General features: G+C 38.7%; 1 protein-coding gene across 7 annotated transcripts in view; it reads right to left on the bottom strand.

Moving 5' to 3' along the window:
• Positions 1 to 5,288: 5,288 nt before the first annotated feature.
• Positions 5,289 to 25,164, bottom strand: part of qkia (QKI, KH domain containing, RNA binding a) — a 94,372-nt gene continuing 74,496 nt past the window's right edge. The window contains exons 5-9 of one of the 7 annotated variants that reach the window (XM_055656607.1): positions 21,046 to 21,136; positions 15,851 to 16,153; positions 10,947 to 11,021; positions 9,218 to 9,330; positions 5,289 to 8,368 (exon numbers count right to left, since the gene is read on the bottom strand). In XM_055656607.1, coding sequence (XP_055512582.1) covers positions 8,345 to 8,368; positions 9,218 to 9,330; positions 10,947 to 11,021; positions 15,851 to 16,153; positions 21,046 to 21,136 — 606 coding nt within the window. In that variant the 3' untranslated portion in view covers positions 5,289 to 8,344. The other 6 variants (XR_008725596.1, XR_008725597.1, XM_055656608.1 and 3 more) reach the window with 6 other exon arrangements.

The raw sequence follows: 25,164 nt of genomic DNA, 5'->3' as shown, positions 1-25,164 counted from the left end.
ATACAGCATGGTGATCAGTCTGTCTTGGCAGCATCCATAAAATACAAGTTTTAGTCAAATACTTTAAAAAAAAAAAGTTCAGTTTACACCAAGTTCAATTTACTAACACTTACACGTTCTATTAGAGATATTAAGGTTTGGAATGGTGACTACTCCGTTGTATAAAAGCCCCATGCACAATACATTGAAGAGACAGTAAACTTTGTTTTAACAATTCGACTTAGTTAAAGCGCCTTATAGTTTATTAAGCAAATAGTTAATGTGACACAAGGTAGGTTCAAAGCTTGTGCCGTGGGAAAATATAGCGAGATCTGGATTAAGGCATTAGTACAATCATAATCTTCCTTAAACTCGAACCGTAAAGCCGTCTTGCGTTCACGTGGACTTGCAGGTGGACAGTAGATGTAGCTTTGATCACAGTTCAAATAGTACAGTGGTTGCATAAAACATGGAATTCAAACAGACAAATACTAATTGAAATCAAACAACTGCATTTGAAAATAGAAGTCTGCCATTTTCCCATTTAATTTATTTTACTTAAAATGCAATCTTGCCCCTCATAAAGACAACTTTACAAAGTATTTACCCATCCAGAATTTTGTACAAGATGCCATGACTGAATCCCAATGTTAACTTCAAACTCACATCATACATCCCAAAACATTCCATCTACACTTCACCTCGCTCGGCAAGGCCAGCAGCATAATCAAGGACGAGTTCCAGAGCACAGATAAGAGATTCTGGCTTTGTTCTGCTCAAATAACCTGAATGGCTGGTTTAATACTCAAATCATTGGATGTTAAAAACCAGAAGAGGCTGCACAGATATTTTTGTTAATTTATAAATTTTAATTCGTCATGTTAAATGTTCTAATATCTCAGAATAAAAGGATGCACCTTTATAAAGGAGATGAGGTGTAATTTCTTTAATGTTGATGAATCTGTGGGAGTCATTGCCACAGACGGCTGTGGAGGCCAAATCAATGAGTACTTTAAGTGGAAGTTGACAGATCCTCGATTAGTACGGGTGTCAAAGGTTGTGGGGAGAAGGCAGGAGAATGGGGTTGAGAGGGAAAGCTAGATCAACCATGATTAAATGGCAGAGTAGACTCAATGGGCCAAATGGCCTAATTCTGCTCCTATGACTTATGCACAAGTTGTACACTGGTAAAAACACTGATGTGATGCGTGGAAAACACATTGTGCATACACTGGGATTTAATCCTCTGTAAAACACAAACATTTGAAGGGAAAGTGCCAACATTTGAAGGGAAAGTGCCAAATCCACGATCACTTGCAATGAACAAACACCCAATTTCAAATAGTTAAAATGGCAAATATTTTCTGGTGCATTGAGGCAAAAGCTGTTAGGGACATAGTATTACAGAAGCCAAATTTGCTAGTTTGTATTTCAAGTGAGTCTCAAGGACAAGGACAATGTCATTATGTAATGAAAGATTCCTTGTAGACACAAAATGCTGGAGTAACTTGGCAGGGGCAGGCAGCATCTCTGGAGAGAAGGAATGGGTGACGTTTCGGGTCGAGACCCTGCTTCTGACTGATTCTTTGCAGTGTCACAAACACTTTGCAAATTCCCTTCATAATTATCCAAAAAGCAGTTTGCGGCTGGCATAATTTAACAATCTGGATGTGCAAGATTCTGTAGGAAGTCTAGTGTTATTCCATTGTTCTCCCCTATTACCAATAATGCAGCACAATTTACTTTCTTGTTTGGGTATCATTCATGCCAATCTGAATTTACACCGGGTCCCAGGCAGGGTACAAATGAAATGGCTGGTGTCTTGACCCTTCATTTCAATGTAGAACTGCAACAACTGAGGGCAATTAGATTTAATATGCCAATAATAATTACAAGTTAAAATTTCATGCAATGTATATACATCGTTAGCATAGTGGTGCTTCCGGTAAAATTTCTGCCTCACAGCGGCAGCGACTGAGATTAAATACTGACCTTTACATTGCACTAAACGTTATTCCCTTGTCATGTATCTATACACTGTAAACAGTTTGATTGTAACTGTGTATTGTCTTTCTGCTGACTGGATAGCACACAACAAAAGCTTTTCACTGTACCTTGGTACACGTGACGTGTGACAATAAACTAAATGAGATGCTGTCTGTCTGGAGCTTGCACCTCCTCTCTATAAATGCATGGGTTTCCTCCCACAGATGTGCAGGTTAATCCCAATGACTGCGAAAGTGGGAAACCTTACAACCAGTGTGAACGGGCGATCAATGGCTGGCGAGGACTCAGTGGGCTGAAGGGCCTGTTTCCACTCTGTATCTTTCCATGAATCTGTGTGGGTAGTGGGTGGGGGGGGGGGGGGGGGGGGGGGGGGAAGGAGAAAGTTGGAGAAAGGAAAGGACATAATCTCCAATTCCAATTTGTGAATGGAATATTTCAACACTGAAATTTATTGCGTGGGGCGATGGATGAGGGAACACGTACCGATTACATTTACACCCAAAAGCAGCACAAACATTAAAAACTTTTTCCGATGCAGCTTACTGTTTCAAAATGCAGGTGCTATGAAGCTTGAAAGGAGTTATTCCGTCAATACCATGGCACAGTGGGTTAGAGAACACCTAAACAGCTAATCATCTCGTCCAGTAATGCAGAAAAATAAACTCATGAATAACATTGAATGCAATTATACAGCAAATAATGATTAAGGAACTTGTTTGCATTTAGGAAAAAACTCTTGAGCTCACTGATATAGGCAGGCATTCCAGTTTTTAAGTCTTTTATTGCACACAAACGTACAAGAGAGCTCCTTTTGGTAGAAGTTACATAGAAGTGATTTCAAATTTAACTATAAATACTACTTATATACAGTTTCAAACATTTTTTATGCATAGTTTTATCTTAAAGTAAATTTGCAGACATATATTGACTGCAATGTGATTCCCATGACATTAATGTACTGTATTAGATCTTCAGTGTTTGTTCTGTTCTCTCCCCCCCCCTTAATTTACATTATATAAAACACTGAAAAACAAACCATCATACAGTATAATATTCTTCACTCAGTAGTCCATGGACTGCTTTACTATCCGACTATTGCCAACTCTCCCCTTCACCCCAACTCTTTCCAAAAAGGGAAATGACAAGATTGATCTCAGCATTAAAAAGTATTGAACCTTTATTCCCAATGTCTTACACCACTCCCCCTTCCCCCCCCCCCCCCCCCCCCCCCCCACCCCCACCCCCACCCTTCCCAAATCATTGCTTGTGTGCCTCTATGAACAAAACACCTTCTGCATTAGTTAAAAAGAAGAAAGAAAGCACAGAGGCCAGGTCCAACATTAGTACACAGAGAAGGTGCTTTAGCTGGTAGGCAGTAGACAAGACTGACAGATATCTCAAAAGAAATGTTACTTTGTTCCCGACCTTGAAGGGATGATGAACACATCACCCCCCAGGGTGTTCTTCAGTACTGAATGTTGTTGTTTATATTGTTGTGCAGTGCAAGTCAGTCAACAAAACGATATAGCACATAACTTGGAGCAGTTTTCAGCTAGTGTTATTTTGTGTGCATGTACAGTGCCCTCCATAATATTTGGGACAAATGCCCATTATTTATTTATTTGGCTCTGTACTCCACAATTTGAGATTTGTAATAAAACAAAACACATGTGGTTAAAGTGCACATTGTCAGATTTTATTAAAGGTATTTTTTATACATTTTGGTTTCACCATGTAGAAATTACAGCTGTGTTTATACATAGTCCCCCCCCATTTCAGGGCACCATAATGTTTGGGACACATGGCTTCACAGGTGTTTGTAATTGCTCAGGTGTGTTAAATTGCTTCCTTAAAGCAGGTATAAGAGAGCTCTCAGCACCTAGTCTTTCCATCACCTTTGGAAACTTTTATTGCTGTTTATCAACATGAGGACCAAAGTTGTGCCAATGAAAGTCAAAGAAGCCATTATGAATGAGAAACAAGAATACAACTGTTAGAGACATCAGCCAAACCTTAGGCTTACCAAAATCAACTGTTTGGAACATCATTAAGAAGAAAGAGCACTGGTGAGATAACTAATCGCAAAGGGACTGGAAGGCCAAAGAAGACCCCCACAGCTGATGACAGAAGAATTCTCTCTATAATAAAGAAAAATCCCCAAACATCTGTCCGACAGATCAGAATCACTCTTCAGAAGTCAGGTGTAGATTTGTCAATGACCACTGACCACACAAGACTTCGTGAACAGAAATAGAGAGGCTACACTGCAAGATGCAAACCACTGGTTAACCGCGAAAATACGATGGCTGGGTTGCAGTTTGCCAAGAAGTACTTAAAAGAGCAACTGCAGTTCTGGAAAAAGGTCTTGTGGACAGATGAGATGAAGATTAACTTGTATCAGAGTGATGGCGAGAGCAAAGCATGGAGGAGGAGGAACTGCCCAAAATCCAAAGCATACCTCCTCATCAGTGAAACACGGTGGTAGGGGTGCTGTGGCCTGGGCATGTATGGCTGCTGAAGGTACTGGCTCACTTATCTTCATTGATGATACAACAATGATGGTTGTAGCATAATGAATTCTGAAGTGTATAGACACATTCTATCTGCTCAAGTTCAAACAAATGCCTCAAAATTCATTGGCCGGCGGTTCATTCTACAGCAAGACAATGATCCCAAACACACTGCTAAAGCAACAAAGGAGTTTTTCAAAGCTAAAAAATGGTCAATTCTTGAGTGGACAAGTCAATCACCCAATCTGAATCCAATTGTTCATGCCTTTTATATGCTAAAGAGAAAACTGAATGGGGACTAGCCCCCAAAACAAGCATAGGCTAAAGATGGCTGCAATACAGGCCTGGCAGAGCATCACCAGAGAAGACACCCAGCAACTGGTGATGTCCATGAATCGCAGACTTCAAGCAGTCATTGCATGCAAAGGATATGCAACACAATACTAAACATGGCTACTTTCATTTACATGACATCGCTGTGTCCCAAACATAATGGTGCCCTGAAATGGGGGGGACTATGCATAAACACTGCTGTAATTTCTACATGAAGAAACCAAAATGTATAAAAATGGCCTTTATTAAAATCTGGCAATGTGCACTTTAACCACGTGTGATTTTTTTCCGTTACAAATCTAAAGTTGTGGTGTACAGAGGCAAATACATAAATGATGGGTCTTTGTCCCAAACATTGAGGGCACTGTATGTACGCGAGAGTAATTCATTACTCTTCAAAAGGTTAGTCCAGTGAACCAGACTGTTCATCAAGGGTTAAACAAACTATTCAGCAGTTAGTAGATTTGTACTATAACGTTTATTAAAATAAATGCCAGGGTTAATAGAAACAGCAAACACCATGAAATAAAATGCAAGCATGTAAAAACATTTTTTTAACAAGAAACTTATTAAATGGATAATGAGTTAACAAGTCAGAAAAGGCAACACTCCCAATGATAAAGAATATGATTACGATAATTCTGCAATGGTTTTTGGCTATCAAAACCACAGTGGCCTCAAATCTGGAAGAAAAATTGTAAATGGTATACAATATACATACAAAATGAAGATAGAAAAATACATTATAAACTTGTAACAATGGTGGTAATTACAATACTATACACGTGTAGGCAATATGTTAAATATTGTACACAGCATATGTAATTGCTTTGCATTCAACCAGCCATCACGTAACAGCAGTGTCTTTGAGCCATTTCCTTAATGTAACTGAGGGAATATATAATACTGTTAAACATTTTCATGTTTCGTTTACAAAAAAATAACACTGACAAAATATTGAGTTCATACAACGGATGTAAACTCAATGAGAACTGACAGAAGTAAAATATTGAAGGGCAGCAAGAAATAAACATTTCAAATTTGTTCTTATGCACTTTGTTCTAGTCACACTGCAGCATTGTAGTAGTTTTAGTGATAAGAGCTGGTTTTCTCTGCCTCTAGTTAACCAGGCAATACTAAGCCAGGGTGGTTTTCATTTTGTAAGTGACCATGAGAAAACATTCTCGGATTTTAAGCAAACCAAAAAAAAGGCTTTGATTTTGTGAGGGGAAAAAAATGGCACAATGAGAAAAATTGAAATATGTTCAACTTAGGAAGACACCAATGGTGGCACAAAATAGAAGCTGGTTAAGAAACTATTTCACACTTGTTGCATAGAATCAATGAATTGAACAGGCCTAATCTCATGTTATGGGAGTAGCTTCACACAACTGTTTTATCTTTTTGAATAGCTTTGCCAATTAAGACTACTTCCCTTCTCTCTAATTAATGGACTGACATGCAGCAGAATTAATCAAACGATATGTTATTAGACACTTACAAAATGACCAGGCATGTATAAGGCACTATTTTGCTTTCTTAATGCTATCTCTCTTCTCACCCACAATCCTGCAAAATCTTAGATATACTGTTTTGGTCTTCAGTTTTTCTTATTACCATAACCATCCAGCATCACTTCCTTTACTTTTTTTTTTAGTTTTTGTATTTTGTTACTGCAAGTAAGTATAAAAAGCTAAATTGTCAAAAATATATATTTCTTCACCAGCACCCTGTAAAAGTATCTAGTTTTTTTTCCTCTGTGGTTTAAATGCACTGTACTTATCTACACTTTTATAACATATATAGTAAATAGAATAGGCAAGCATGGCTTTCACATCCTTCTGAAAGAAGTGTCCATTTACGAAGAGAATTAGAACAGATTTTTTTTGCATCCAGAAATGTGACACATTATGAATGGACCTCCATGTCAAGATATACATGAACAGTCAGAATGGCACTGGCTTTTCCTAGGCTGAGCTAGAATGCAAACTAGCACGTTAGATAAATGTAGGAAGCTCAGATGACAAAACAAATCAGTAAGTGGGGGGGGGGGGGGGGGGGGGGGGGGAGCGGTGTGGGGTAGTGAAGGGAACACTGCCAGGCATTTTCCATTCACTGTGCGCAACAGTAATTGGGGATAAAGGGCAAACATTTGCCTTCTATTCTATGCATTAAACATCCAATTTAGTAATGTAACACACAGAAAGTTTGCAAAAGTCAATCAAACAAATTTGATAAGCAGTTCAACAAGCACACTGCATGTTTAGCAAAAAGCAATTCTAACCCAGATGTGTTAATAATGGGGAAGTAATATGACCTTGATATCTGTACTTTCAATATCAGAGAATCAAGCTAAAATCTACGTTAAAAAATTGCTTCAGGAAGTCAGCGGGTCAGGCATCAACTGTGGAGGGAAATGGATGGATGACGTTTCAGGTTGGGACCCTCCTCCAAACTTATGGAGAAGAGAGGAGATAACTGGTAGATAAAGGCGAGGGGAAGGAGTGGGACAAGACCTTTAGGACAAGACCTCTATCCATTTCTCTCCTACAGATGCTGCCTGACCCGCCGAGTCTCTCCAGCAATCTATTTCTTGCTCAAAATTCAAACATCTGCAGTCTCTCGTCTCAAATCTACAATAGAATTGAGCCCTTGGAAGATGGGGAAAGATTTATTGAACTTTAAGTAGGACACTAAGGTGATGTGTTTCATGTAGCAGAAAGAGAAGTGTAAAACAAGTGTACTAACTGGCATTTAATTAATATGGGGAGGGGTGCCTCTGATCAGAACCGATAAGAGTTTAAAAAAAAAATCCCATAAAATTAATTGTTGAATTTATCATGTAATGCTGATATTTTCACTATTCTTTAACTGCTTCTATATCTTGTAACATTTGTTTCGTGGCTGGCAATACTGAACAATTCTGCCGTGGCTCCTAGATAGCGAGAAAGTGAATGGGATTGAGTGTTTGGCAAAAGAAAAACCCTAAGGTACTCTTAATGAAATACTAAATCTTTGTTCATAATTGCAGTGTACCTTGTCAGCACTGAACTCTTCCCAATATACTTGACCCAAGGTTCATTCATAATGCATCATCACAAATGCGGTCAAAGAGTTTGTAACTATAACATAAATTACATCGGATCTCCATCACATTTGTCCGGTGGCAACTGCCTGAACAGTGCTCAATCCTTTGCCAGTGCTGTTTAGAGACCTTTCTTACCATTCGTTTAGGGAGAATCTTTTTAAAGAGATGATCACTGAGAAACAGTGGTGAGGGATGAACTGGACTTATTGCTTTAGTATTATTCAGTGCGGAATCTGGCACCACATTCACCCAACCAGAAAAGCGGAGGCTGGAGCTTTTTAGATAAACGTTGTTAAGTAACGAGACGAACAGACAGTGCCGTAGCTCGCTGTATTGAAGACAGGCAAGCATAGGCGGCAACCAGTTAACTGATCAGCGGACAGGCATGGTCAGGTCATCATTGGGTGAAGAGTTCAGAGGTCAAAGGTCATGGGTTAGTTGCTTGTGGCAGCTGGGTAGTTAGGAACATAAAACAAAAAGATAGAAAAAAGATATTAGCGTCAGCTAGTGAAGACTGATGACATGAACACTAACCATTTAACCAATTAAAAAAAGAACTATTTGTCAAAGATCTGAAACTCAATCACAAGTATCATGATTTGAGCATGAAAACATGTCTAAGTTTCCAACGAAAATGAACAGAAATACAAGACTAAAGTAATGGTTAGTAGCAGTCACAATATAAAGTTCAAGGCTGGAAGAATTTTGTACTGTACACAAGCCAAAACAAAATTACAGTTACAGTCCATTAATTACACATTTAACCCTCCGGATATAATGCAGCAAGTACTTAAAATGGAGGGCATTTTAAGCTAGGTACACATTAAATTGGGCCACTGTGATCTTTTACAAGATATTTTATGCCACGTTTACTTCTGCCCTTGAATTAAGGCTTCTGACGCCATATAACATCCCATCAAGCAACCCCTCTCACACACATCACCGCCACTCCCTCGCCTCCCCACATTGCCGCTACATTTTTGCTCGAGGTACAAGCCTCTTGACTTCCAGTGTCACACAACTGGAAAGGTCCCATGAGGACGATCAAGAGACTCAAAACCACCGCCACCTCCGGGAGACGACAGTTGAGAATTCTTGACGTCCAAGTTTGTGTTTTTTTTCTTGCGTTAAGTTTTCATAAAACATGGTTCTGCAGCAACAGAAAGCCGCTCAAACATTCAAATCTTCCTCACAAGCATGTGACAGGTGTCGCCACATTTGTGCGAGAGAAAAACAAGTATTCATTGCGAGTGCATGTGTTCATTTTAGGTTAATAATGAGAAGCCTGGAAGTTACATACTGAGTACTGTTGAGATGGTGATCCTTTGGTCTCGTACAATTTGAATTGTGGTCCTGCCAGATTTTTGTAGGGCCCAGGACCCAGGACCAATGGATTCATCCAGCCCTGAAGGTCTAAAAAAAAAATTATGGGAAGAGAGACAGCAAAAATAATTCAAAAAATGTTTTTCTAAAGATGTTCGAGATGACTGCAATTAAACATTAGTATTTATCTACAACAAGATGAAAGGGTGGAGGTTACTTTTACATCAGGTGAAAGTTAACGGGGAACTTTTTTTATATCAAATTTCATTTGAAATCAAAGCATTAAAAATTATTGTTACTAATTTTAAAAATTGTTAATCAAACTTCTAGATTGCTCAAATTTCAAGGGGCCTGGTTTGAAACTGGACACTTCCAAAAAAAAAACTTCCATACAAAAACTTTGTACAGTACAATTTCAGATTCCTACTTGTAGTTTCACTGTTACAAAATCAAACATAAATAGCATTAATACTAGAGTACAATTAAAGATAATAATGTTTTATCACATTCTCAACGATTCTTAGAGAACAACCATGTTAAGGAGCCAGAATAAAATAGATTAAATCACTAGAAGCACATAATGTTGTAAAACAAATCTGATATTTTTGGGAAAAGATAGAATTAACATTTAGTACCAAAATATACATGTAATTTAAACATTCCCTCCACTATTGTAGTAGGGTGCCTTTTCCTTTAGACATGAACATTAAAACCTGCTTACATTAGACTTCAAAGGAGTGGAATGTCTCAAAGTAGTGAAGAATAAAAATCAATAAATGCCCACGGTAAAAATTCCAAAGCAGGAGATCTAAACAACCATTTTATTAAGACTAAAAAACCAGGAGCAAAAACATTGCAGAGAACAAAAATGAAATACAAACTCAGTGCAAATTTGAACAATTTGAGTAGACATAACCCTTGAATATGTGCACCTACAGTAAATCCTCAGGGACCAAGGTTAACATTTCCATCAAGAGTGCAGAGGGTTGAATCACTAGTCAGACAGCAATTTGAGGTCCAAACTTTACTGCCCTTACCTCTAATCAATTCCTGTAAACTAATACACTAAAAAGCAATTAAAAGTCAAAAGGGCTCTGTGTTAAAAAAAAGCTTCAAATTTCAAACAATGCCTATTAAATGATGGTTTACAAGGCCTCAGAACCACACGAGGCTTACTGCAACTAAATTGGATCCAGCCATAAAATGCTCCCACTGTCGTGATATTGCTTTGCAAATGTTAATTGCAGAAAAAAATATCTAATTCGTTCAAGCAGGATTTATTAGACAGAAGATTAATAAAGAAATGTAGACATTTTAGTAGCTTCATAACTTTGAGCTCCCTGGTTAAAAAAACCCAAATGTCAGCAACTAATCCTGCCTTTAAAAAAAATTAAATATATGATCAACATTTGGCAGTCACAAATAGAAAATTGAACATGATGGTTTATATAAAAATCATTAATTAAAATTAGTGCAAGGAGAACCAATCTGTGCTCCTGACTTCTTGTATCACATAGGAATGTAACGTTTTGTGTTTTAAAAAATTCCAGTGGATTTTATTGCTTACTGCAATAATTCAGTTTGTTTTACAACCTCATCAGTTCATGCTCTTCGATCCACTGAAGCAAGTACTTTCTATTCTTGGCAAGTCACTATTTTAATACTGATCAAAGTAAGTGCCGTTCTGGCTACAAAACTAAACTAACCTCGGTCTGCGGTCACAATCCTTTGGTAAGGATGGACACGCGAATCATGCCTCCGAACTTTAGTTGCCATCGCACCTAGTTAAATTGCGACAAGTCCAAAAGAAAGTTAGAATCTTTAAAAAAAAAGGAACTCAAAATTGGTGAAGATGTACATAATTCAACAATACAATAGCACAATGACTTGAAAAGTTAGGCAAAGTAAATTTAGGTAATCTTGCCAGACAACATTGCTTTACTAACTGCTTATCTCTCAGTACTGTGTGCTGGGGCTGTTAAAAAAAAGGTTTCATTTCAATGGATACTGCATATGACTAAAACATCCAAGCACATTTGATCAATTTGGTTAACTTACAACAAAGCACCCAAAGGCAGATTTGCTACATGGTCACAAATATGACGACCTAGCTATTTGCTGCACCACCTCTGTATTCAAGTCAACTGTAGTATTTTCAGTGTTAGCTGTGCGGAAATCCTCCAATGTGTAAAACCTAATTAACGTAGTCAGTAAGGGTGAATTTTATCTGCATTGCTGCAATTATCCATAGACTTAATTCTGTTGGTGGCATTATTACACTGCCATTCTTAACAATCAGCACTTGAGCTTTGGTTTTTAAAATTGAAAATCCTAAAACAGGATACCAGTTGATAGGATTAGTGTAAACCACTATTAAAAATGCAGAGTCTAAAAAAACAATTGAGGATTTGTTTCAATAATGTCAAGGAATGTCTTCACCAAACCCCAGAGGGTAAAAGAATGGATAAAAAATATTTTTTTCCGGTTTGCTACACTGAAAATACAAGTTCATTGAAATGGTTGTTAATTTGGTATGACAGATTTAAATGCAACAGATAAATTTAGCCAGTATTTAACACAAAGCATTCTGCACAACTCAAAACCATTGTCTTTTTAACAATGTTCCTATTATCAATTTAAAAAAGGCAAAAGCAGCTCAGGATCCTTTATGGAACCTGCAGATTACTGTAGATCTCGTTATGTTTTGTGATGTTAGGTAAACGGCATCACACAGTAAGTTATCTACTTAAGTTTACGTGTTTGCTACGTTGTTAATTAAGTTAGCACCAGTAAAAAAATGTTCAAGAAGAAAAAAACTGTAGGCAGCTTGCACGTATAATGTAGTGCAGAAGAGAGATCCGGAACCACAGTAAAACCCATCAGCATTCATCGATAAGCAGTTAGTAAAAATAAAGTACAAAAATAAATGAGCCTTGCACCAAGCAGAGATTGAAACACTGCAGATTTGGATCACGAGTGCCAGTTTGGCAAGTGTCAGTGTGTTACAAGGGTTGATCAGTGGTTAGTGTGCATTGTGATACAAAGATCAGATTCCAATGCCTCTTGCTCTTTCCCAAGAGAAATGCACTTTTAACTCATAACGTGCTGCTTCACGGTAGTACCAGAATTTGCAGATTTTTTTTTAAACCAGTTTCCAGAACAATTGTAGCAATTTAAGCTTTGCCTTATCTTGAACCAATTTCACAGGCACAAAGACAAGAGATTCCATTGTAATGACTAACCCTTAAAGCCTAGCATCAGCATTTGTGGATTTTCATTTCTCATTAATGTTATGGGTTAATTTACGAATGTTTACAGATTAATGTTTTTACTGAGATAAAGCACTAAGCCCCAAGAGGACAAAGATCAATGTTTGATAGATCAAAAAACAAGGCTATCAAGGATTCTAGTGTTAGTCGAGAACTGACCTTCAAAATCACTGAACCTGCTCCTTTTCAAAGGGTAATACCTAATTCATGTGATAGGTCAAGCAAGGAACAAACTAGATGCATTTCATATCTCTTCTTAAAATGCTTCATCATTATGCCTTAACCACAAAAGCCTCCAGCAAGGTTGCCCATTTACTCTAATTGTGAGCAGTTTTACATTACGGGTCTGCATCCAACAGAAAAGTAGACAGAAACTGTGCACACTGCAGAAACATTTGCGATATAAAATAGAAACTTCTCATTTCAATTTGGGTTGGATTTGAACCCAGATAAATTGACAAGAACAAAGTGTTCTAATCCATTGCACCATTAAGTCCCCAACACATTTCTTGCAATATTCCATTCTGACATGTAAGTTTTAAATACAGTCCCATGAGGGTAAGCAGAACAATTCAGAGCTGCCTCAGAGTCATATCGGAACCAATACATTGTCTACTCGTGTAGATATCTATTTACAAAAAAAATCCACGATTCTAATTTTTTTTAATCTATTAAAAAATCTAATAACCTTGATGGGAAAGCCGACAACCACCCCCTTAATTCTGGTACTGTTTTGGTTATCACCGTACACCATCGCTTTGCTGCTCCAAGTAGTGGTTTGATAGGGTATGTGATATGGCATTCATCCAAATCAGGTCTTCAGTGTATCCATTTTTCAACATCGCTACAAGGGAACACTTGTCTCAAAAAAAAAGTGCTTTAGGTACTTTAAACCACTGACCGTGTCCTTAAGTCTTAGGGTATATTGTATGATGTGGTTAAAGCCTGCCAAATATTGTACACCCTGTACCCAAAATAAGCATGGCTATACTGCTCGTGTTTCAATGTGCTTGGTCAAACTCTTCACTTCTTCTGAGGAAGTTATTTTTTCCTGAGGATTCAGACACATGTCCCATGCATTCTTAGCCTTTTGCTGGAAAAGCCATACCTAAGGACAAACAATTAGCAAGTTAAGACGGTCAACAGTTTTCACTTGTACAATTTAAGTATTTATAACGCAACACATTAGCTTGTCCCTCTTGTAATTAACATGGTTTACTCTCTTCAAAACTACTTGCCCATTCCCATAATGGATTTGCCCTTTTCTTATTAGGGTATTTCAAATGGTTCAATTCAGTAACAAAGGTTTCAAGAGCCTACATACGCTCTTAACCTATCATTACATGTTGAGATTCTTTGATTCAAAAGTCTGATTTGCAATTACTTCAATTTTTATAGCATCAAAATCCACAGATTAGACTTTTTTTTTAAGCACTTCGAACTTTGTTTGGTAAAATGTATTTGACATTAAACAGGAAAATTTGTAAAATTAAAAGGTTGTCTGAAGCAGCAACAGTATTCACATTTTTCCCCCCACTTTTCCAGTCATTGTAAACTATTATGAAAGTTACAACTCGATACATTTCAAAAGTCATCCATTTTCTCCTTTGCTCCAATTTACTTTTAAACTGGGAGGCCTCTAAAACAATTTCCCCGTCATTGCAAAGTCTTGAACCACCATTTTACCTAGTGCTTTTGAAGATGAATAAAACTGGTATTTTACAGCAGACATGTTCAGTCTTTACACTTGTTACCAAACTAGGACTGTGAATTACTGAATAGCATTATCATAGCTGTTGCAAAACACAGTGCGGGAGGAACTCAGCGGGCCAGGCAGCATCTGGGGAGGGAATGGACAGGCAAGGTTTCGGAACGCGACCCTTCTTCAGACTGATTATAGCCGTATTCTTCAACCCTTGTACCCAGTTCCTACTTTAATATTTTTGCCTCACCAAAGCTGCCCACCCACACGAATTTCCCTCCTCCGCGGATTTGAAACTTGCATTTAAATAATTCCTGCTCAACGTCGTTTCATCTCTTCCATTCTTTAGTGAACACATTTAGCTTCACATGTGTTTCATAAAAACCCAAGTTTGAACTTTCAGCTAAAAATGTGCCCTAAAATTTTTTTGCCTCATTTTAGCTGAAAAGTCAGACTTCTGTAATTCATTTAAAAATTCAAATGTGCAATATTTTTAAATTATTTTAATTTGGCTACAGTACCTACATGCACATCTCAGTGCAAATGTTACAATCACCAGCCCTCCTAATCAAGGACAAGTCGCACACTGGCCACTCCATCTCTTCTCTCCCATCCTGCAAACGGTACAGAAATGTGAAAACGCACACCTCCAGATTCGGGGAGTTTCTTCCCACCTGGTTTCAGGCAAGCACAACTACCACAACTAGAGAGCAGTTCTGAGCTACTATCTACCTCATCGGAGACCCTCGGACTATATTTGATTGGACTTTACTACCTTATCTTACGCTAAATTTTATTCACTTTATCGTATATCTGTATACAGTGGGTGGCTCGATTGTAATCATGTATTGTCTTTCTGCTGACTGGTAACCACACAACAAAATAGACAATAGACAATAGGTGCCGGAGTACACCATTCGGCCTTTCGAGCCAGCACCGCCATTCAATGTGATCATGGCTGATCATCTACAATCAGTACCCCGTTCCTGCCTTCTCACCATATCCCTTGACTCCGCCCGCAATCTTTAAGAGCTCTCTCTTGAAAGCATCCAGAGAATTGGCCTCCACTGCCTTCTGAGGCAGAGTTCCCCAGATTCACAATTCTCTGGGTGAAAAAGCTTCTCCTCACCTCCATTCTAAATGGCTTACCTTCTGTCAGCTTGTTTCTTAAACTGTGGACCCTGGTTCTGGACTCCCCCGACATCGGGAACATGTTTCCTGCCTTTAGCATGTCCAATCCCTTAATAATCATATATGTTTCAATAAGAATCCCTCTCATCCTTCTAAATTCCAGAGTATACAAGCCCAGCCGTTCCATTCTATCAACATATGACAGTTCCGCCATCCCGGGAATTAATCTCGTGAACCTACGCTGCACTCCCTCAATAGCAAGAATGTCCTTCCTCAAATTTGGAGAGCAAAATTGCACACAATATTCCAGGTGTGGTCTCACTAGGGCCCTGTACAACTGCAAAAGCTTCTCACTGTACCTCGGTACATGTGACAATAAATTAAACTCCTTTGAGAAATTGGATTACGTAAATATTTAAAACTTTAAAAACCCACAAAACTTCAACAAAAGGCAAACGTTACATTTTGCTAGCTTTTCACGTCAAGTCTACTTTGAGGTGTTGCTTACCTAGAACCCCACTCGGCTCCATTGGATATTCCAGTAGAGATCCGGCTGGTGTCAAAGCATATGGGTAGTCGTAGGGTGTTGTATATATTATACCAGCCTCTGGTGAAGGTGGTACTAAGGCAGCTGGATGAGGGGTTCCATTAGGCATAACTGCAGTTGTCTGAATTGGCCTAATGATATTCATAATGGCAGGGCCAGCTGGCGTAGAGGCACGCAAGGCAGCTGGTGGAAGCATAGGTGCACCTGGTCCAGTTATGAGCCGTGGACCCTGTGCTGTTGCTGCAAGAGAAAAGGCAAGGGTAGCTGCAGTAAGCAACAGGGATCACGAGGAGGGGAGAAAGGAAGGTGAGTGGGAAAGAGGAGGAAAAGAATTAAAGGAAGAAAAGTATGATAGGGAAGGAAAAAAGGAAATTAGTCCATGCAATGATCACAAATACATTACAAAGCATCCCCCATTTGCAAGCTGATTTTCTTTTACCATTATTTAATCAAGCAAAATTTTAAAGAAAATACAAATAAAGCAAATGAAATAGTGATGTATACAGCAAAATCTTGACAGAAAACATACCCGCCATTTCAAAAAGCCACATGATAAGCAATTTTATAACAGTTCAAAGTGGATCAATGGCTGTTTAGAATATTTCACCCAATATTTGTAGTCATCTAAATACTTGTTCATAAGTTATAGGAGCAGAACTAGGCCATTCGGCCCATCAAGTCTACTCTGCCATTCAATGATGGCTGATCTGTCTTTCCCTCTCAACCCCATTCTTTTGCCTTATCCCCATAACCACAAAATAATGGAATATCCATATATTGCCATCACCTCAGGCATGTACTCGGTATGCATCGCCACATACTTTTGCACACCAATCATGTAAGCGTACTTTGACAGAACATCTCAAGGCAAGCAAACATCTTGTGGAGGTGGATAAAAAAGAATTAAGACAATGCTCCAGTAACAGTTCAAAATCTAAACCAGAAATAAACAATTACAAATATTAGGGTGGTGACAAAATTCAACAGTTCAACATTTATAAAAAGGACACAAAATGCTGGAGCAACTCAGCAGGTCAGGCAGCATCTCTGGAAAACATGGAGAGGTGACTTTTCAGGGCATTCAACCCAAAATGCCACCTATCCATGTTTTCCTGAGATGCTGCCTGACCTGCTCAGTTACTCCAGCACTTTGTGTGCTTTTGTGTAAACCATCATCTGCAGTTCTTTGTTTCTAACTCAAAATTTATGCTTTTTCAGTATATTTTGAGTATGTATAAATCTTTCAAAGTCCAAATCAAATAGGTGTACTTTATCTCTGACTCTCCACCGATTACAAAAGCATGATTTACAGCGACATGACCAATTTAAACTTAGCATTCCGTCACAGTACTATTGTTGTATTCCTTAAACTTTAAATTCTAAATCTTACATTCACATTAATGCTACATATTTTTTCAGAAATGGCAATAGCAGCTTGCAACATTTTAAAATCAGGATTTAACGAGCCTCATGTTCCCCCTTGCTACTGAAAATCTTTAGTTATTAACCTAAGCATTCATTCTAAAGGCAAGTTTTAAGTACTCCTTCACAGGGTGTGGTTGGAATTGAAGATCAACACTGAACTTAGGGGATTGCAGCCCTTCCTTTAAAATGTCAAGAGTTGGCTGTGTGTGTGGGCCTGGTGTTACATGTGTGTGACATCAGATAATGCAGGCAGGTTTCCTTCCAAGAAGCCTCACTGGAGTTTTAATGATGGTCCCAACGGTTTGATGATTACCAATAAATACTGATGCTAACTGTTATTAATTAGATGGTATGATTGCAGCGTTTAAGAAACATGACGGGTGTATGGAACAAGCTGCCAGAAAAAGTACAGTGCCCTCCATGTTTGGGACAACGACCCATCATTTATTTATTTGCCTCTATACTCCACAATTTGAGGTTTGTAATAGAAAAAAATCACATGTGATTAAAGTGCACATTCTCAGATTTTAATAAAGACCATTTTTATACAATTTGGTTTCACCATGTAGAAATTACAGCAGTGTTTATACATAGCCCCCCCCCCTCACCCCACCACCATTTCAGGGCACCATAATGTTTGTGACACAGCAATGTCATGTAAATGAAAATAATCATGTTTAGTATTTTGTTGCATATCCTTTGCATGCAATGACTGCTTGGTCTGCGATTCATGGACATCGCCAGTTTCTGGGTGTCTTCTCTGATGATGCTCTTGTAGCCATCTTTAGCTTAGCTTATGCTTGTTTTGGGGGCTAGTACCCTTCAGATTTATCTTTCAGCATATAAAAGGCATGCTCAATTGGGTTCAGATCGGGGGATTGACCATTTTTTAGCTTTGAAAAACTCCTTTGTTGCTTTAGCAGTATGTTTGAGATCAGTGTCTTGCTGTAGAATGAACCGCCGCCAATGAATTTTGAGGCATTTGTTTGAACGAGCAGATAGGATGTGTCTATACACTTCAGAATTCATTATGCTACAAACATCAGCAGTTGTATCATCAATGAAGATAAGTGAGCCAGTAACTTCAGCAGCCATACATGGCAGGCTATAACACCCCCACCACCGTGTTTCACAGATGAGGTGGTATGCTTTGGATCTTGGGCAGTTCCTTCTCTCCTCCATACTTTGCTCTTGCCATCACTCTGATATGTTAATCTCATCTGTCCACAAGACCTTTTTCCAGAACTGTGGTTGTTCTTTTAAGTACTGCTTGACAAACGGTAACCCGGCCATCCTATTTTTACGGCTAACCTGTGGTTTGCACCTTGCAGTGTAGCCTCTGTATTTCTGGTCATTAAGTTTTATGCGGACAGTGGTCATTGACAAATCCACTCCTGATTCCTGAAGAGTGTTTCTGATCTGTCGGACAGGTGTTTAGGGATTTTTCTTCATTATAGAGAATTTTTCTGTCATCAGCTGTGGTGGTCTTCCTTGGCCTTCCAGTCCCTACGTGATTAGTAAGCTCACGAGTGCTCTACCAAATCCAAACAGTTGATTTTGGTAAGCCTAAGGTTTGGCTGATGTCTCTTAACAGTTTTATTCTTGTTTCTCACTCATAATTGTTTTGACTTTCATTGGCGCATCTTTGGTCCTCATGTCAATAAACAGCAATAAAAGTTTCCAAAGGTGATGGAAAGACTGGAGGAAAGACTAGGTGCTGAGAGCTCTCTTATACCCTCTCATTAAACACACCTGAGCAATTACAAACGCCTGTGAAGCCATGTGTCCCAAACATTATGTGTCCTGAAATGGAGGGACTATGTTGTAACACAGCTGTAATTTCTACATGGTGAAACCAAAATGTATAAAATTTGCCTTTATTAAAATCTGACAATGTGCACTTTAACCACGTGATTTTTTTCTATTCCAAATCTCAAATTGTGGAGTACAGAGGCAAATAAATAAATTATGGGTCTTTGTCCCAAACATTATTATGGAGGGCACTGTAGTTGAGGCTGGAAATATCCAAACATTTAAGAAGCCGATAAACAGGAACATGGGTAGGACAGGGCTAGAGGGATATGGGCCATATACAGGTAGGTGGGACGAGTGTAGATGGGAAATGTTGGCCAGTGTTGGCAAGTTGGGCCGAAGGGCATGTTTCCACACTGTATGAGTATAATGGAGTTGAACTTATGCCTCTGGTTAGTCCAGCAACATAACAAGTTTGTGCTTCTATTCCTCAAGGCTTCTCCATTCTGACGGCTTAAAAGAAAACAGACAATTTGGAGTGCCCCACCAACAGCTGTTTAAAATTTGAAGGTGCTTTACTTCGCACCATTCACTATCAAATGAAACAATGGTATATAGTGTTCAAGCTTGGAGGGAACAGGCATAGTGCCAACAGCTGACAGAGCTAGACATGAGTGTTTTGAAAAGATCAGTTATCCAGAAAGTATTTGAGTTCAGCGGAGAATTGCTGGAAATATTACCCCCTCATTCCTGCCTTAGATGGGAATCGTATTTGAAATGATTCCTATTCTACCCACAGTATCGATGCTTGGTGTCGGCCATTTGCTTCCACTCTTGTATTATTTTTACTTTGACCTAGTGTTTATTTTGTGATGGTATGGCATGCCGGCAGCTCCAAAAACTCAAAAAATAGGTTTTTAATTTTTAGAATTTTAATATTTCGCAATGTTTAAATTTAAAAGATAAAATGCATTAATTAAAAAGGCAGATAGCTTATAGGACGATATAGACAAAACAGCGAGGAACGATGTGTGCACCGACACCATTTTGTCTACAAAAGCACAGCTTTGACCATGTACCATAGCATTACTGCATCGTTTATTAGCAATTCCAGAACATCAGTCTCCCCACTCTTGTAATCCTCATATTTCAGATTACCTCAAAACTGAGACTAATGCAACTCTCTGCCTCCCAACTTCCTAACGCTCCCTTAACCAACGATAAACTTTACTCAAACCTTGGTCCTAACCCATGCTGAACAACATCGACTGAAAACTTATTTTCAAATCACTCAGTAGCCCCAGGATCAAGCTAAGAGGCACCACGGGATGGCACAGCGGCAGAGTTGCTGTCCTACGGCGGAAGAGACTACGGGTGCTGCTTGTACGGAGTTTGCATGCTTTCCCTGTGACAGCATGGGAGTTCTCCGGTTTTCTCCCACACTCCAAAGATGTGCAAGCTTGTAAGTTCATTGGCTGGTGTAAATTTTCCCTACTGTGTAGGGTAGAACTAGTGTATGGGGTGATCGCTGGTCGGTGCGGACTTGGTGGACTGAAGGGTAATTTTCCCTGCTGTAGCTCCAATCTAAACTAACCAAAGACCTAGAATGAACAGCTTCCTCCTAAGATGCAAGGAACTACAAAACTAACATTCTTCCAGCCCAACAACACTCATTGTTGCATTCTAATTCTAGTCTCTCAAGCTCACCAGATCTGATTATTCATCATCAGCAGCAGCAAGCCCTTTCAATGCAAGGGCTCCAAATACTGAAAGTACTACCTTCTCCATCTGTGTTCAATGCTAGGTGCTCTATAAAATCCCCCAATCTACCCTGATATACACTTTAATGTGCAATGTATGTTTAACAATGATCTGGTTAGACAGAATGCAAATGCAGTTTATAACACAAAAACAATGTCGCCAACTAGAACAAAGCATCACATTAAAAACAATCCCACACAATAATGCAGTTCGCTTACGTGCTTTGATATTGGCATCTCTGTAGGTACCATTAAGAATCGCTAGCTCCATCAGTTGCATCTTCTTCAAATTGTCTTCACCCTCCGCCTGCAATAAAATGAATATACCACTGTTAATACACATTAAAAAGTCACACTAAGTGCTCCGTATAAGTAGCTTAAAGCCACTGTTCATATATATGTGACCTTAAGTGAAGGCTGAGTATCAAATATTATTCTACCAATTTGGGATTTCTGTTCGAAACTTCTAACCAGGGATAGCATTCACATGTGTAGGAAGGAACTGCAGATGCTGGTTTAAACCAAAGATAGACACAAAAATCTGGAGCAACTCAGTGGATTAGGCAGCATCTATGGAGAAAAGGAATTGGTGACGTTTCAGATCGAGCATACATATTGATCGATACTACGTGAATTTCAGAACAATGAGGCTTCAAATACAAGCACCTAGCCAGAAGAACCGAAACTGGTTTGAGTACTGGTTTGAGGAAAGAGAAAGACGAGTGCAAATACCAAATATATTGATTTATAAATTAATCTTTTGGGTAGCAATAGGATCATGAGAAATAAAGGTAAAATGCCAGAAACGTTCAATCGAAGAAAGCAAGGCACAGCCATTGGGAGGCAATTGGAAGCCAATTGACCTAAAGGATTAGCAAATTCCATATGAGAAAGATAAGAGTGGTCATATAAAAGACAGTCTTTTGAAACATGTGGAAATATTCAAACTTCAGTAAACATGTGGATAATTGTGAGGTTACCACTTTGGTAGCAAAAACAGGAAAGTAGACTATTATCTGAATAGTGGCCGATTAGGAAAAGGGGAGATGCAACAAGACCTGGGTGTCATGGTACACAAGTCATTAAAAGTAGGCATGCAGGTACAGCAGGCAGTGAAGAAAGTGAATGGTATGTTAGCATTCATAGCAAAAGGATTTGAATATAGGATCAGGGAGGTTCTACTGCAGTTGTACAGGGTCTTGGTGAGACCACGCCTGGTGTATTGCGTACAGTTTTGGTCTCCTAATCTGAGGAAAGACATTCTTGCCATAGAGGGAGTACAGTGAAGGTTCACCAGACTGATTCCTGGGATGTCAGGACTTTCATATGAAGACTGGATAGACTCGGCTTGTACTCGCTAGAATTTAGAAGATTGAGGGGGATCTTATAGAAACTTACAAAATTCTTAAGGGGTTGGACAGGCTAGATGCAGGAAGATTGTTCCCGATGTTGGGGAAGTCCAGAACAAGGGGTCACAGTTTAAGGATAAGGGGGAAATCTTTTAGGACCGAGATAAGGAAAACATTTTTCACACAGAGAGTGGTGAATCTCTGGAACTCTCTGCCACAGAATGTAGTTGAGGCCAGTTCATCGGCTATATTTAAGAGGGAGTTAGATGTGGCCCTCGTGGCTAAAGCGATCAGGGGGTATGGAGAGAAGGCAGGTACAGGATACTGAGTTGGATGATCAGCCGTGATCATATTGAATGGCGGTGCAGGCTCGAAGGGCCAAATGGCCTACCCCTGCACCTATTTTCTATATTTCTAATCTTTTTCTTCAAGATTTTTGGCAATTCTTTTCTCTTTTGAGTGGAAATTGTAATTGATCTTAGATTATTATTGTCACATGTAGCGTAAAACAGTGAAAAACGTCTGGGTGTGATCAAGGCCACGTGGGCAAGCTGCTTGGAATCAAGGTTGTCTGGGAGGTTGGAGATGTGTGACATGACCAGCCTCTTGAAGCACTTCATGACAGAGGATGTCAGTCACTGGATGCTGTTACTTTGTTTTTGACATTTGACATTTGTTAACTCCACAGATAACCAGTTTGGTTTTAAAGCTAAACATGGCACCGACTTGTGCATGTATGTCCTAAAGGAGATTGTAAACAAATATAGAGGCAAAAACTCTTCAATTCTTATGTGCTTTATTGATGCTTCCAAAGCCTTTGATCGTGTTAATCATAGAAAGCTGTTTGTTAAAAGTTAGTCAAAGAGGAGTGCCTAAATACAATGTGAGAATTCTGGCTTACTTGTATGCCCACCAGACTATGCAAATAAAATTGGGCAATAACCCCATTTGGGGTTAGCAATGGTGTTAGACAAGGGGGAATTTTGTCCCCAGTCCTTTTTAATCTTTATATTAATGATCTGTCCAAGCAATTGAAAGCCTGTAATACTGGGTGCATGATTGGTAATATTTTAGTAAACCATATTATGTATGTTGATGATCTTGTGGTCTTTAGTTCATCTAGTGCTGGTCTCCAGCAGCTCCTTACTATATGTTCTGTGTATGGTGTGGAACATGATATTAAATATAATGCTTTTTGTTATGATCTGTAGAACCAAAGAGGATAAACGTCTAAAATTTCCTGATTTTAAATCGTCTGACTTAGTGTAGCAATGTTACAAAATTTTGAGATTTTAAAAATCAAGTCTGCAATTTATCCCATCAGATAAAGCATAACAATAAGTTTAATTTGACACCAAATTCACTTTCATATCTCAAGTATTAAAAAAGTTATGGCCATTTTCATACTCGGAAATTAGCATCTTGTTCCCTATTGATTTTCAATGGACATTACAAAAAAGCTGTGATCTTGGATAGTCAAAAGCCCATTCCTTAAGGAAAGATTAACATTTTTAAATAGCCTAAGTGTCCAAAGATTATTCACAAATAATTCACAATATAACATGATTTTAATATCTAATTTACATTAATTTATAGGCCAAATGGAAGGAATTTAGTGTACAAGTGCTGTAAATAAATGCCCATTTAAATCGGCTTTCTAGTGGGTTCATGTGAACGCGTTGGTTTAGAACGTTGACATCGCGCTGGATTAGTGCCCTCAAATGGCGAGAAAAATACTGCGGGATATAAAAAGCCCAAAATGAACTACTCGCTATAGATAACTATATATATAGGGTTATATGTATGCCCCATTTAATGTAAAAATGAGGTATATACCTTTAATTGTTTGCTTTATAAAACCCTGGGGCTGCGAGAGGTTGCGGAATGAGACAGTAATTTTAAAACTATTATAACTATATTATCGAGGCCTATAAAACTAATAATACCTTTTGCGACCGGGTCTTGCAGCGATTTTTCGTTAATGATTTACTAGGCTGAACATCTGCGATTAGTACAGCCTAGTAAAAATCGCGTTTTAAACCCGCCCCCTCCAAACAGCGCCAAAATCGCGGACCTGGCTGTGGGCAGATTCCCAATGACGATTCAGGTAGGTTTTGTAACATACCTACTTAGTGTCTGTAATAAGGTAAAATATCTTGGGCATTTTATTATAGAACAAATGACAGATGATAAGGATATTTATAGGCAACACGTATGCTGTATGTGCAGGCGAATATTCTCTTGCGTAAGTTTGGTGCGTGTATAGATGCGGTGAAGATGTAACTGTTTAGAGCATACTGCACACCACTCTATACTGCGCACCTGTGGTCGAACTACGGAAAGACATGTTTGCAGAGACGAAAGGCGGCCTATAATAATGCCATGAGAACACTGCTAAGGAAACCTAGATGGTGTAGTGCTAGTAATATGTTTGTGGCTGCAAGTCAGTACTTTAGGAGCTATCCTAAGAAATCATATGTATAAATTCATTTGCAGGATAAGTGACTCTAAAAATGTAATTATCGTGGCTTTGTCAAACATAAGGTTTAGCACTATACGCTACAAATCCCAGTTGTGGAGGCAATGGTATCGATGTCTCGTAGTAGGACATTGATTTTTTTTAAATTCTGGATTTTAAATCATGTATTGTTTTTTTAATATATAATTTATTATTCTTTCATGTGATATACTAAGATTTTATATGTATTTTAATGGTGTTTTTATATGCAATGTATTTTTATGTAATGTTGTCCCTTGTCTGGAACTTGAGTCCAAACTAAAGTTTATTATTATTATTATATTATTATATTGAGACGATAGTGGTTTTCTTAAAGCAGGATTGCAGCAGGGAGAAATTAATCATGACCACAAATATGCCTGCCAACTATTCCGCACAGGTTCAGAGGATGTGACCGGGGACTCCATCTGTGCCAGTTGCTTTCTGTTGGTTCCCTGACAGGAAGGCCAATCTGACAGTGATGTGATATGT

The sequence above is a fragment of the Leucoraja erinacea genome, chromosome 26, assembly GCF_028641065.1.
Source record: "Leucoraja erinacea ecotype New England chromosome 26, Leri_hhj_1, whole genome shotgun sequence".
In the NCBI taxonomy this organism is placed as follows: domain Eukaryota; kingdom Metazoa; phylum Chordata; class Chondrichthyes; order Rajiformes; family Rajidae; genus Leucoraja; species Leucoraja erinaceus.
Note: the sequence above shows the minus strand (reverse complement) of the source record. Positions and strands in the feature narration are given on the sequence as shown.